At 46.4% G+C, this 13,940-nt stretch overlaps 1 protein-coding gene across 3 annotated transcripts in view; it reads right to left on the bottom strand.

Annotated features, from left to right (window-relative positions):
- RST1 (ARM repeat superfamily protein) overlaps nucleotides 1-13,940 on the bottom strand; it is a 146,657-nt gene that overhangs the window by 44,672 nt on the left and 88,045 nt on the right. For all 3 annotated transcript variants that reach the window (XM_086493297.1, XM_086493299.1, XM_086493298.1), the window contains 4 exons: nucleotides 13,007-13,137; nucleotides 12,836-12,927; nucleotides 12,538-12,650; nucleotides 12,268-12,444 (listed from right to left, as the gene is read on the bottom strand). In XM_086493297.1, the coding sequence (XP_086349423.1) occupies nucleotides 12,268-12,444; nucleotides 12,538-12,650; nucleotides 12,836-12,927; nucleotides 13,007-13,137 (513 nt within the window). The remainder of the gene's footprint in view (nucleotides 1-12,267; nucleotides 12,445-12,537; nucleotides 12,651-12,835; nucleotides 12,928-13,006; nucleotides 13,138-13,940) is intronic.

Consider the following 13,940-nt stretch of genomic DNA (forward strand, 5'->3'; position numbering starts at 1 on the left):
ACTAGCACTAAAACACTAAGGAGAAAGGGAGGGGGGGGGGGGGGGGGGGGGGGGGGGGATTTGTGGGTTCAAATGAAATCTCTCATCGGTCGCTGTCGGATCTCATCGACCTCCTCCCTGGTTAGTACTCTGGTTGGGCGTCTTGCATGTCGAGCTAGAGTGATCTCTATCTTCTGTTGCAGCCTCCGTCGGTAGTGGGAGACCCCCCGAGGTCATGGACATCTGAATCTGCCAAGCTCCGTGGCTCGATCAAGCAGTGTACCTCTAGTATGAGTAGGCTCTGAGATCTGCTGTAATGATTGCTCCATTGGCTCTCAGACTGTCTTTCCTCCGATGTCCTCAACAAGCTCTCCCTAAGTCTGCGCAGCTCTAGCAGGAACAATCCGAGCCACCTCTAATCCTTGTATCTCATGACTCTAGAAAAAGGTCCGAAGCCTTCTCTGAACAGGCAGTGGAAGGGGCCGCGTATCTCATAGTATGCCGGACAGGTACATGTGGGTGATGCATATACTGACGTACTAGGAGGGAAGTAACAGATAGCGATGTAGAGGTATCTGCTCGTCTCTGCCCTGAGCCTCACCCACATGTACCTAGCATGCTCATCCTTGCGCGCTATATATATCAATGGCTGCAACTCCTCCCTGAATAGAATTGCCACTCCCCCTGAGCTCGTCCTCGGTGCTCCGATCTGGCCTCTTGTCTGCAGGCTGTCTCCCATCTATACTCGCTCACCTGTGGCATGGATTTCCCAGGGGCTTGATGAGTCTCAGAGTAGAAGATGATGTCTCTCCCTATGAAGCTATCCTCAAAGGCCCCTACATCAAGACGAAGTGACCCGTTACAATTCCAGGTTGCCATCTTTAGTGTGGTCCCATAGGTCTCGCACCGTCATGCGGGACGTCGCTCCAATATCACCACCTTTCCATGTCTGTAAAAAGCAATCTTCCCCTTTTCTCTTGCTGCTCTAATTTCCGGCATTACTTCTTGCATATGAGCAATCTGCGAGAGGGTGAGGTCATCTCCAAGAAAGATGCCAGTCTTCTTTAGGGTCGGTCTCTTCTTCAAGAAGTCCTTCGCTTCCATGGAGGGGAAGCGGAGAATTGGTGCCCTTTCCTTCGAGGTTTCTCCGTTGCTCCAACTTTTCTTTGTGCCCACTCTCTAGGCCCTCGTATGTGTCTGCTCATTGACCCCCACCAGAGTCATGAGTTCTTTCACCTCTTCTTGCACGTTATCTTGGTCTTTGAGGCCACATACCCTTACGTGTAAGGCCCGCACACGTCTCCTTTGCTCCTCTTCTAGTGTCAAGTTGATGATGGTTGGTGTGGGGGTGGGGGTTATTTCCTTGCCTTTCCCTTTCTTGACAATCTCGATCCATTTTTCGGCCTTTTCTGCTTTTTGTTGGGTCTTTGTGATGACATCTACCCACGAGGTCGTCATTTCTTTTTTGTTGCTCCCCACCTTCTTTGATGGCCCGCACTCGTTCCTTAATCATGTTAAGCTCTTCAATTACTGAGGATTGAAGCTCCCCCTCTTCAAGGACATTCTGCGATTGCACTTCTGCAAGCTCTTTCTTGAGTAGTGCGATTTCCTCATCTTGGGCCTTCACGCGATCCCCGAGTGTATGTATCGTGCTTTCCTATGCTGCCAGGCGCGCGTCGAGTATGTTGATAGTACCTAGGAGGTGGCGGTTGATCATCTTGATGGACTCGCTCAGATCTTCTTTGCATTTTTGGATGGCATCCTCCACTGGGTCATCTTTGCCATTCTGCTTCCTCATGGTCAGAAGGCCGCCACAGGAGGGGGAGAGGGGTATAGGAGTGAAAAGGAGAGGCACGCGGCTCGGCTTCTTTTTTTTCCTTTTTCTCTTTTTTTTCCTTCTCTCTACGTGGCTAGGTTTTCTCTCTCTACTCGCGCAAGTTTTTTTTTTAATAAAAAACCCCTCTTTCTCTCTCTATGCTCACAAAATTTCTCTCTCTATGCTTCTCACCTCTCTCTCCCTCTCTCTCTCTCTCCATTACCAGATCCGCTAGAGCCATGCCCTGCTATACTAGTACTTTCTTTACTACGGAAATGGTGAAAAAAGCCATTGATAAGATGAAGACAAGAAGAGCATATGATCATGATGGTTTAGTAGCAAAACATCTGATCCATGCCAGGGATCTACTTTCAGAAGTCCTTGCTCGTCTGTTTAATCGGGTCATGTGTGAAGGATTACCTGAATCTTAGAAATTATCTACTATCGTACCTATTTTCAAGTCAGGGGATCCTATGATACCCGGGCACTACCGTACCATTATGGTAGGTCAGATATTGACCCGACTGGACGCATCCATTCTTGAACAAAAATTGAGTAGATGGGCAGAGAATGAGGGCATAAGGGCAACAGGACAAGCTGGATTCAGGAGGGATTATTCCACTTTAGATCATATTCTTACGCTCAGAGCCATTATTGAGGAAGGAAGAGCAAGCGGGAGAAGGATGTATTGTTGCTTTGTGGATTTCCGGAAAGCTTTTGATACAGTACCAAGGGCCAGATTGATGCGCAGGATGCAAGAGTTAGGGGTCCCCAAAGAGATTATTTGGGGGATCATGGCCTTATACGGGTCAGTAACTGGTTATGTACGTACTCCAGAAGGGGATTCCGACATTGTTCATTCCACCGTTGGAGTAAAGTAGGGATGCCCACTATCCCCTACTTTATTTGGTATGTACATAGATGAGGTATCAGATTACATTGATCGAGAGGGTGACAGAGGTGCTCAACTTGCAGGGTCATGGATCCCTTTGTTGTTGTATGCAGATGATATTGTATTGATAGCAGAATCACCAGATGGAATGCAGAGGCAGCTAGATGCATTACATAAATTCGCGGAGGACAGTGGACTGTCGGTAAACTTCGGTAAAACCAAAGTTATGGTGTTTAACACCACACCCCAGTGGGTTAGGAGATCGGCACCTACATTTGCATATGGCCAGGATACAGTAGAGTACACAGAGGCATACACATACCTTGGTGTGGTATTTGCAGGACCGAAGTTTACTCTTAAGAAAGCAGCGGATGCTAGATTGTCCAGAGCCTCTGCGGCCTTGGGAGGGTTGGAGAGGATGTGTTCACAAGTGCAGTTTCAGGAACCACGAACAAAACTTTGGCTCTTTGATCCTGTGGTGGCTTCGGCTATGCTTTATGGGGTCCAGATTTGGGGACCATCTGTGGATCAGGATAATTGGAAGTCAATGGAGAGACCTTTGGTATCTATGATTTCCCGAATGATTAGAGCCAAGGTCTCCGTACCACACGCGATTACCCGAGCGGAACTAGCTGCCCCTCCGATAGAAATTGAAGCTCTTACCAGATCAGTGTCCTTTATACATGGTTTCTGGGATACAAATAACTGCCGATATACTAGACTGGCCCTCGAATCCTCTCGACAATTAGCAATGAAAGGGGATACATCATGCTGATATGCGCAACTGTCCTAATGGTTTCAAAGACAAGGGTTCAATATGGAGAGATTACCCCCCTTCCAATACTCTCTTGAGGCTCCATCACTGGCAATTACACGAACGGAGATTAATAAAATCATCCGTCAGGATCTTATACACTTGGATACTAAGAGGACATGGGTAGACCCTACACAACAATTGGGCACGAAGATGGCCGACTACAAAGAAAACTTCCTACAACTATCTGAAGATGGATTTGTGATTCGCCCAAGCTACATGGATACCCACCTGTCTCATGGTTTGAGATGTGCTATTGGTCAGATTCGTGCATCCTCACACCAGTTGGAAATTGAATTTAACAGATTTATTATTTAAGGGAATCCCACCTGAGAGCAGAATTTGCAAGTTATGCGGAATGGAGCCGGAGACAGAATTACACTACATATGCCATTGCACCGTATACTATGAGATACGTGGGCGTTTCCATTGCCTATTTAAAGAAGGTTTTGGACCTCTAGATAGAGTCATGCAATACCAAGATCAAAGATGCTTAGGCTTGTACCTATTGGAACTACATCGGCATAGGGATAATCTAATGAGAAGACAAAGAGCACTACCGCCTCAGAGGCAGATCACAGATTTCTTCGGATCGAGAGAAGCACGAGTGGAAGGAGAAGCAAGAGGCCAGCAGCCAACACAAAGGAGTACCCACATTCATACCAAAGGCACCCTCATTGACAGGGCGATTGAGCTTAGGAAATCGAGACGACCACGACCAAGATGCAAAAGCACACTTCACCCGAGGAGACTACAACAAAGGATTAGAAGCATTCTAGCCAGACACCCAGAATGCTCCTAAGAAGTTTATTTAATACTTTGTATTTAGTCTTTCACATTTATTTTCACACTCACACTTTTCACACTTAGTACTTTAGTACTAAGATACCCAGACATTGTAACAGATTCACCACTTTTGTATCAGTTTGGTCTCATAGGTCATTCTGGCCTTTTGAAGACGTTAATATAACATTTCATTTCTCTCTACGCTCTGCCCTTTTTCTCTCTCTACGCAACATTTTCTCTCTCTCTCTCTCTCTCTCTCTCTCTCTCTCTCTCTCTCTCTCTCTCTCTCTCTCTCTCTCTCTCTCTCTCTCTCTCTCCGCAATTCCTCCTCTCTTTCTCTCTCTACACCATTTTTTCCCCTCTTTCTCTCTCTACGTCCTTTTTTCCCCCTCTTTCTCTCTCTACGCTACTTTTCCCCTCCCCTCTTTCTCTCGCTATGTGCTAGGCTAGAGCGGGTGCAGGGACAGCCGGAGAACAGAGGACGAGAGCAAGGGGCGGGGGTGCAAGGACAGCGCGCGAGCAGGGGGCGGGGGTGCAAGGACAGCGCGCGAGCAGGGGGCAGGGGTGGAGGGGGGAACGCACGAGCGGGGGACGGGTGCAAGGGCAACGGGAGAGCACAGGACGGGGGCAGGGGTGCAGGGACAGCATGCGAGCAGGGGGGGTGTAGGGGCAGCGGACGAGCAGAGGGCAGGGGTGCAAGGGGCAGCACGTGAGTAGGAGGCGGGTGCATGGGGGAGTGCGAGTGAGCAAGGGCGGGGGGGGGGGCACAGCAACAAGCGCGCGCGCGCACACACACACACACAGAGATGAAATGAAATGTTATATTAACGTCTTCAAAAGGCCAAAGTGACCTATGAGACCAGAAAGTTACAATGCGGTGTATCTGATACAAAGTCAGATTAACAAATTAAATTAAACTAGGATAACAAAAAATAAATACTGCGGAATCCTAAACTAAGCTGATAGGTGTGAAAGGTGAAAGGCCTGAAATGTGTGAACTAAGCAGTACAATGTGTAGACAATACGGGAGGGAAGTAGAGATCAAGTAGAGAGAGAGAGAGAGAGAGAGAGAGAGAGATGAAATGAAATGTTATATTAACGTCTTCAAAAGGCCAAAGTAACCTATGAGACCAAAAAGTTACAATGTGGTGGATCTCATACAAAGTCAGAGAAACAAAATGACAAAATGACAAAACAAATATACTATAGAACCCTGGACTGCTAGGTGTGAACGGGGCAGAGCAGCTAGCTAGGGTAGCTAAATCACAAGAGATCCAGCATCGATCACTGGCGGATCTCATCAATCTCCTCCATGGTAAGTAGTCTGACCGGGCGTCGTGCATGTCGGGCCCAAGTGATGCGAAGCCTCTGATGCAGCCTTCGTCGATGTTGTGCAGACCTCCGCAGTCGTGGGCGTCTGGATCTCCCCAGCTCGGTCGCCCGGTCGATCAGTGTGCCTCTGGTGTAAGGCGACGAGCTCTACTGTGGTAGTGGCACCTCCGGGTGTCCAGTGTCTGCTCTAAAGAAGTCTGTGATGTGTCTCTGAGACTGGCTAGCCTCCCCTCTCATCAAGCTCTCTTTGTGTCGGCACAGCTCGAGTAGAAACAAACCCAAGCATCTCTGATCCTCGTACTGCATGACTCTGGAGAGTGGTCCAAAGCCCTCTCTGAACAAGCAGCAGAATCGGCCTCGTATCTCGTAGTAGACGGGGCAGTGGCATGTGTAGTGCAACTCTGTCTCTGGCTTCATGCCACACAAGGGACATGTACTGGCCTCTGCTGGTACTCCACTGTATCTCCCAGTCTCAATCCGCAGCTGGTGTGAAGATGTGCGTATCTGGCCAATAGCACATCGTATCCCATGAGACAAGTGAGTGTCCATGTATCTGGGCCTCGTCACAAAACAGTCCTCTGTAAGCTGGAGAAGATGCTCTCTGTAGAAAGCCATCTTCGTGCCCAGCTCCTGTGCTGGTTGTATCCATGTCTTCCTGATGTCTAGCTGAGCGAGGTCCTGTCCGATGAGCCTGGTGGTCTCGGACTGTGTAAGAGTCAGAGAGGGTGCCTCTAATGAGTACTGGAAGGGGGGCAATCTGTCTATGCTGAACCCATCCGCCTGAAACCATGATGTCATTTCACCATACCAGCTCTGCATCTCCCTGCATGGCTAACTGTCGAGAGGACTCAAGTGCAAGGCGGGCATATCTGTCTCTAGGAAGTTCCCACATGCGGTGTATGAAGGAGACAAATCTGGTAAGGGCCTCGACTACTAGTGGGGGGGCAGCAAGCTCTGCTCGGATAATGGCACGTGGTACTGAAGCCTTGGCTCTAATGAGCCGTGAGATCATAGAGACCAAAGGCTTCTCCATGTCCCCCCACCCATCAGTGCGACCCGTCCTCCCATGATGATCCAATGAAGGTCTCCATATTTCAGCTCCATAGAGCAATGCAGACGCCACTTAAGTGTCAAATAGCCAGAGCTCCGTCCGAGGCTCCTGAAACTGAACCTGTGAACACATTCTCTCCAATCTGCCCAATGCTGCATGGGCTCTGGTCAATCTAGTCTCTGCTGCTCTCCTCAGTGAAAATGCTGGTCCACTAAAAACCACTCCAAGGTAAGTGTAAGCATCTGTTTACTCCACCGTCTCCTGGCCGTATGTGAATGCGGGCGCTGACCTCCTGATCCACTGTGGGGTGGTATTAAATACCATGACGTTGGTTTTACCAAGGTTGACAGACAAACCACTTTCGTGGGCAAATCTATGCTGCATCCCCTCTGGAGAGTCCGAGATCAACACAATATCATCAGCATAGAGCAATAGTGGAATCCATGTCCCTGCCAGCTGTGCACCTCTATCACCATCTCTCTCAATGTAGTCAGCAACCTCATCCACATACATACCAAATAGAGTAGGAGAGAGCGGGCAGCCTTGCTTCACACCAATAGTGGAGTGAACCGGTGCGGACAAACCCTCTGAGGTGAGTACATGCCCAACTACTGACCTGTACAATGCCATGATCCCCCAAATGAGCTCTGTGGGTACTCCCATCTCCTGTAATCTGCGCATCAATCTAGCTTTGGGTACTGTGTCAAATGCTTTGCGGAAGTCTACAAAGCTACAATAGAACCGTCTCCCATGTGATCTGCCCTCCTCAATGATGACTCTTAAGTGTCAAGATATGGTCAAGAGTAGAAAAGCCTCTCCTAAAACCTGCCTGCCCAGCTGTACGTATCCCTTCCCTCTCTGCCCATCTACTCAACTGCTGCTCAAGAATGGATGCGTACAACCGTGCCAATATGTGTCCAATCATGATAGTGCGATAATTCCCAGGCTCCATAGGGTCTCCTGCCTTGAAGATGGGTACAATCGTAGAAAGGCTCCAAGTATCAGGTAAGCCCTCACACATGGCACGATTAAACATAACTGCTAGAAGCTCTGCTAGTAGATCTCTGGCATGCATGAAATGCTCAGCCACTAAGCCATCATGATCATATGCTCTCCCATTCCTCGTCCTGTCAATGGCCTTCCTCACCATCTCAGCGGTGAAAAAAGCACATGTGTGTGGGCATGGATCGGGGGGGTCGAGGAGGGGCGGCTGTCCAGAAACTGTGTACAAAGATGATGCGTACTGGCCCCAAGTCTCTATAGAGGTAATGGCGGGGGAGTGTGTGGGTATGCCTCTGCTGCTGCATGATCTACACTCTGTGTAAGTATAGTAGTAAGCTCCTCCATACGTCGTCCTGGCTCCTCAGTGCACAAGCGTCTATATATCCCATCTATGTATACAGAGTCCGTCTCCCGCGTGAAGGTGTAGGGAGTAGGGGCAGCTGCCCATGGCCTGTGTGCTACACTGAACTGGAAAGAGATGGTCAACGACACAAGAGCATGATCCACCACTACCCCAACAGGTCTGGGCCCAACAGTGAGATCCTGGATACTAGAGATGAGGCTCGGCTGTGCCATGACATAATCCACTGTGCTGGCTCCGTGTCTGTGTGGAAAGCATGTGAAACCTCAAGCAACGGGAAATCTTTGTAGGCCATTCAAGATGGCCAATCCATGTCAGTCCGCATGTCTATCAAGTGCCCTCCATATTCAGTATATTCCCCATCCAGCGATAGTCTAGATAGGCCTCTCTCCACCACATCCAACTCTCTCAGTATCTCCTCTGAGGTATCATAAAACACTCTCTGATGATGGGCATTCCTAGCATTGAAGTCCCCTAGAATGATAATGTCACCATCTCTAGAGAACTCCCATATGTCATCATCCAAGATAGAAAATGGGGATTGTCCTTTAGGTGGTGCATATACTGACGTACTCGGGGGAAAGTAGCAAATAGCAATGTAAAGATATCTGCCTGTCTCTGCTCTCAATCTCACCCACATGTACCTAGCTTGCTCATCGCTGCGAGCTATATGTATCAATGGCTGCAGCTCCTCCCAGAATAACATTGCCACTCCCCCCAAGCCCCGCCCTCTGTGCTCCGATCGTGTCTCCTGTCTACAGGCTGTCTCCCATTTGTATCCACTAATGTGAGTCATAGACTGCCCAGGGGCCTGATGCGTCTCAGAGTAGAAGATGATGTCTCTCCCAGAAAAACTCTCCTCAAAAGCACCTACATCAAGACGCATAGATCCATTACAATTCCAGATAGCAACTTTGAGTGCAGTCCCATAGGCCTCACACCGCCATGTGGAGCGCCGCTCCGATATCACCACTCTTCCATCTCGATAAAAGGCAATCTTGCCTTTTTCCCTTGCCGCTCTAATCTCTGGCATTACCTCCTGCATATGAGCGATCTCTGAGAGGGTAAGGTCATCCCCGAGAAAGATACCCGTTTTTTTAAGAGTTTGTCTTTTCTTCAAAAAGTCTTTCTTTGCTTCCATGGAGGGAAAACGAAGAATGAGTGCCCTTTCTTTCGAGGTTTCCCCATTGCTCCCATTTTTCTTTTTGTTGCCCACTCTCCAAGCTCTTGAGTGCATCGGCTCATGAACCCCCGTCAAAGCCATGAGTTCTTTTACCTCTTCGTCTACATTATCTTTGTCTTTAAGACCGCAAATTCTCACATGTAGAGAGCGCACACGTCGTCTTTGCTCCTCTTCTAGGGTCAAGTTGATAATGGTGGGTGTCGACGTTGTTTCCTTGCTTTTCCCTTTCTTGGCCACCTGAATCCATTTCTGGGCTTCATCTGCCTTCTGCTGAGTCTTTGTAATAACGTCCACCCAGGAAGTCGTCATCTCTTTGTGCTGCTCTTCCCCCTCTTTGATGGCTCGCACTTGCTCTTGATTGAGTTTAGTTCTTCTATTACTGAGGGTTGCAATTCTCCCTCTTCAAGTGTGTTGAGAGCTACTCTCTAACTGCTAAGAGGATTTTCCCCTCTTCTGTGAGATTTTGGAAGCTCTCTTAAATGAGAGTATCTTCCACAAACCTCTTTGGAAGCTCTCAAAGAAGAGAGTCTATCTTCCGCTAACTGGTCCCCTTCATACCTAATCATTCTTGCAATGAACACAAGAAAGAAACACGCAAAACGCACACATACACTTGCTGTAATTTTCTGCACATAGCCTGAAATTCTTACCTGTGCACATTCCAATGCCAAAACAGAGGCCTTTTTCGCAATGAAATTGCACCAAGCTTTACGTATGCGTAGGCTAAGTAGAGAAGACTGAGATTCTATGAGTGCTCTAATGCAAATCGCCCTAGTTGATGTGATTAGGGGCTAAAAACAGAGAAATTACAGCCACTATGCTCTAGGAAATGAGTGTCTACTGCAACTTCTCGCGACAAAACTCCTCAAGAAGGTGGCTACGGCTGTGAGAGCCCTTGTTCAAGACAATGGGAGCTCAAAGCTACTACATACGTCACAAGGGGCTGCTCTCAAGCTCTAATGGAGAGCTCCATCGCATAGAGCATACTCACAATGGGGACAGTAAGAGCACTGCCAACCTCCCAAGAGGGGGAGGTGCTGCTCTTATGTAGACAAGAGGAAGATGGGGCGCTAGGAGAAGTGTACCACTTGGCACACTTACTTTAAAACTTTAAAATGCTTCAATTTTTTAAGTTTAAAAGTTTAAATATACAGCTAACTCAAAAATGTTACATTAATTCGACCCCTGAGAACATTGTCTACCCCTTTTTGAAGGCCCGATTTCCCAGTCACTAAGGCTTCACGGTATTTTTCTGTTAAGGTCTCCCTGAGGTGTTCTAGCCCGCATTTAGGCACACCTGAGGCCCTAGACCTATAAGTTCTATTCTGATGTGCACACAACTAATTAAATATTTATTTTCTAGTAAATTAATTAATTATTTGTAAAAATTGATATTGTTACAGCTGGCCCCATGCCTGTGTGGGAAGCAAGTAAACCCAGTTGTTGCGGGAAATTGTTGTAAGCCATTAAGTATGGCAATCCATGTGAGGCTCCCATTTCCATCAGATATCTCCCGTATTTGGTGTACTCATCATCCTGTGAGCATTTGTCAAGCCCCATATCCTTGGTATCAAGCTCTCTCGGTATCTCATCTGAGGTATCATAAATGATTGTCTCGCGATTTCTCGTGCGGGCATTAAAGTCCCCCAAGATAATGATATCACCATCTCTGAAAACTCCCATCTGTCCTCGTCTAATACCAAGAAAAAGGATTGCCCTCTAGGTGCGGCATACACTGAAGTCTTGGGGGCAAAGAAGCATATAGCAATGTACAAGAATCTGTTTGTCTCGGCCCTCAATCTCACCCACATGTATCTGGCTTGATCATCTCTGCGAACAATGTGCACAAGAGGCTGTAACTCCTCTCTAAATAGGACTCCTACTCCTGCTGACCCTTAGACCCTGTGCTCTGATCTCGTCTCTGCTTGACAATTTGTTTCCCACCAATATCCAATCCCACGTGGCATAATCTGTCCCAGTGCGTGGTGTGTCTCGCAGTAAAAGATGATGTCTCTCCTCGTAAAACTGTCCTCAAATGCCCCTACATCAAGACGGAGTGCCCCATTACAATTCCATACTGCCATCTTAGTGTGGTCACATAGGTCTCGCACCATCATGTAAAGCATCACTCAAATATCACGACCCATCATTTCGATAAAAGGCAATCTTGCCTTTTCCCTTGCCGCTCTAATCTCCGGCATTACCTCCTGCATATTAGCAATCTAGGAGAGTGTGAGGTCATCTCCAAGAAAGTTGCCCATCTTCTTAAGAGTTGGTCTCTTCTTCAGAAAGTCCTTCGCTTCCATGGAGGGGAAACGAAGAATAAGTGCCCTTTCCTTTGATGTTTCTCCCTTGCTTCCACTTTTCTTACTGACTATCTCAAGAGACCTTAAAGATCTATCCGACGAGAGTTGAACTCAAGACCTGTTATTCAAGAGAGAAATGGCATAACCATTCTACCACAATCTTTGAGCAATGCCCTTCATAACATAAGTTCTGATTGACTCGGTATCATCTGAAAATCATGACATCATGCATCCTCTTTATTATGAATCAGTCTGTTTTTGTGGGTAAGTATCATTTTGACTCAAGCTCTGATTCTCAAAACTTGTAAAAAATCTTCTTGTCGCTAAGAACTTGTTCTTTGAATGAACTTATCATGCCCAAATAAATAGTGTCTTCTGGCTGTGATAGTAATTGTGCACAATAACATGACTGAAACAAGAAGAGACACAGCAGAAACATCTCATGTCAAATTTGGTAGGAAGTATCATGGTTTACTGTCTAATTCTTTGCCATAAATTTACCACCTAAAAGAACAACTTGCACATTTCTTGAGGATGAAGGCAATTTCTATCGAGCGACATCAACATTTTTACTTTTCTGCTACATACAAACTGTGACCGAATTAGGCATCCCCTAATATCCCTATGTCCTTTACAAAACTACTTTTTTAGGGTGTTTAGCAAACATGGATTGGTTTAATACTCCAACTCTTCATGCAACAACACACCCAAAAAGAATAAAGATGAAGGACGAGCAGAAGAACACCTTCACAACTTGCGGAGCAACATTGATAAAGGCTGCACTGGTGTTTTCTTCCTTCAGCTGTTCAATCAAGAAGGAATACCACATGTCAAGATGAAGTAGTGCACATATTAGGTTTCCATGTAAGTCAGTACTGTCAGCCATCTCAGTAAATTGGTGCTCAAATTCATTTTCCCATCCCTGCAGATAACCAGGCTTGATGGTCAAAAGTGAATTTGATTTTCCTGGTCAGAAAAAAACTAATGCAACATTTATTTAAAAGCCCTGACCTACCTTTGATGTGCTTTTTGTGTTGCTCCTTCGTGAACTTTCAGAAAACTGCAATCGGTGACATCTTAATAGTATAAATACAGCTGGGGAGTGAAGAAGAGAAGTTTCCCTCTGCACTGCCGTTATGCATGGTTGATCAGTGAATGGCATAGCAACAAAACTTACCTTATTTACAAAATCAGTTTCATTTATATTGTTTTCTCTGATAAAATCCAGAAATCCATTTATGACAGCAATAATTACCGTGTTGAAAAAAAAAGGGCGCAAGTGTTAACAATTGCTTGATCATGCAGGCGCTTACCTGATGCAGATAATACTTGGGGGATAGCATTGATTATTTTCCTTACTTTATTGTCAGTATGCTTCACATTCTCCTGACCCCTAGGCCTAGATCTGCAAAATCATTGTCTTAAACAGAAGATCATAGAGTTCACAAACGAAGAGGAAGCCATACTTGATGAATGGTACTCACTTAAACTCATGGAATAGAAGCTTCACAACTAATCCCTCACAAGCTTTGAGCACTTCTATCCTTCTTTGAGACAATAAAATCTGGACATGACTTCCAGTGAACTCTCCCGAGCACCGTATCAAATCATCAACCTGGTCATGGTTAAGCTTTTTACAACTCCATAGATGTGAGGACCAAGACAAAAGAATGAATGCTCACGTGGATTCAATCTTGAATTTCAAGCATAGCACTCACACAGGAGAAATACACATTAATTATCACATTAAAACATTCCTTTAAAAAATTACGAGCAAAATAATACCAAAAGGGACAGATTTTAAGAAACAGGAAGCTGCCTCTCCACTTTGGAAGAAGGCAACAGAGAAGTAGATGACTAGACTTTTCTTGGCGAACATTTCACGAATCATAGAATGACTTAGTCCAGTCAGTGACCCAGTAAATGACTAGCTTGTTTTTGGAAAGCACTTTTTTGAGAAGCTGCATACAACAATGATATCGTCGAACAGGCAGATGGACAGTATGAGATGGTCAATTCAGTTTCTCAGACCTATTAGAGAGTCGTAGCAGGCCTAGGTCTATAGTCAATGATCCAAAAATGACTAGCTTGTTCTTGGAAATCACTTTTTGAGAACTACATACATCTGTCAAATTATCAAACAAGCAGATGGACAATCTGAGATTGTCAATTTAGTTTCCTAGACCTTTTGAAGAGTACTGTTCATGATCCAGGTCAGTGAAAGCTGTTCTAGTGATCACTGGCAGGCGCCTTTTGGATTTTGTAGATGAGAGCCACCTATTTTACGAGCTAGAGTTCCATCGACATGGATGTTGACTGTGAGAATGGTAAGATAGCTCGCCAGAAAGCTCAACATAAGCAGACAAAGCTGGGACAAGCATTGGGTGGCTACCCTTCATCTTCTTGAGTCTTGCCTTC

The sequence above is a fragment of the Adiantum capillus-veneris genome, chromosome 21 (genome assembly GCF_014529385.1).
Source record: "Adiantum capillus-veneris isolate H3 chromosome 21, ASM1452938v2, whole genome shotgun sequence".
Taxonomy (NCBI): Eukaryota; Viridiplantae; Streptophyta; class Polypodiopsida; order Polypodiales; family Pteridaceae; genus Adiantum; species Adiantum capillus-veneris.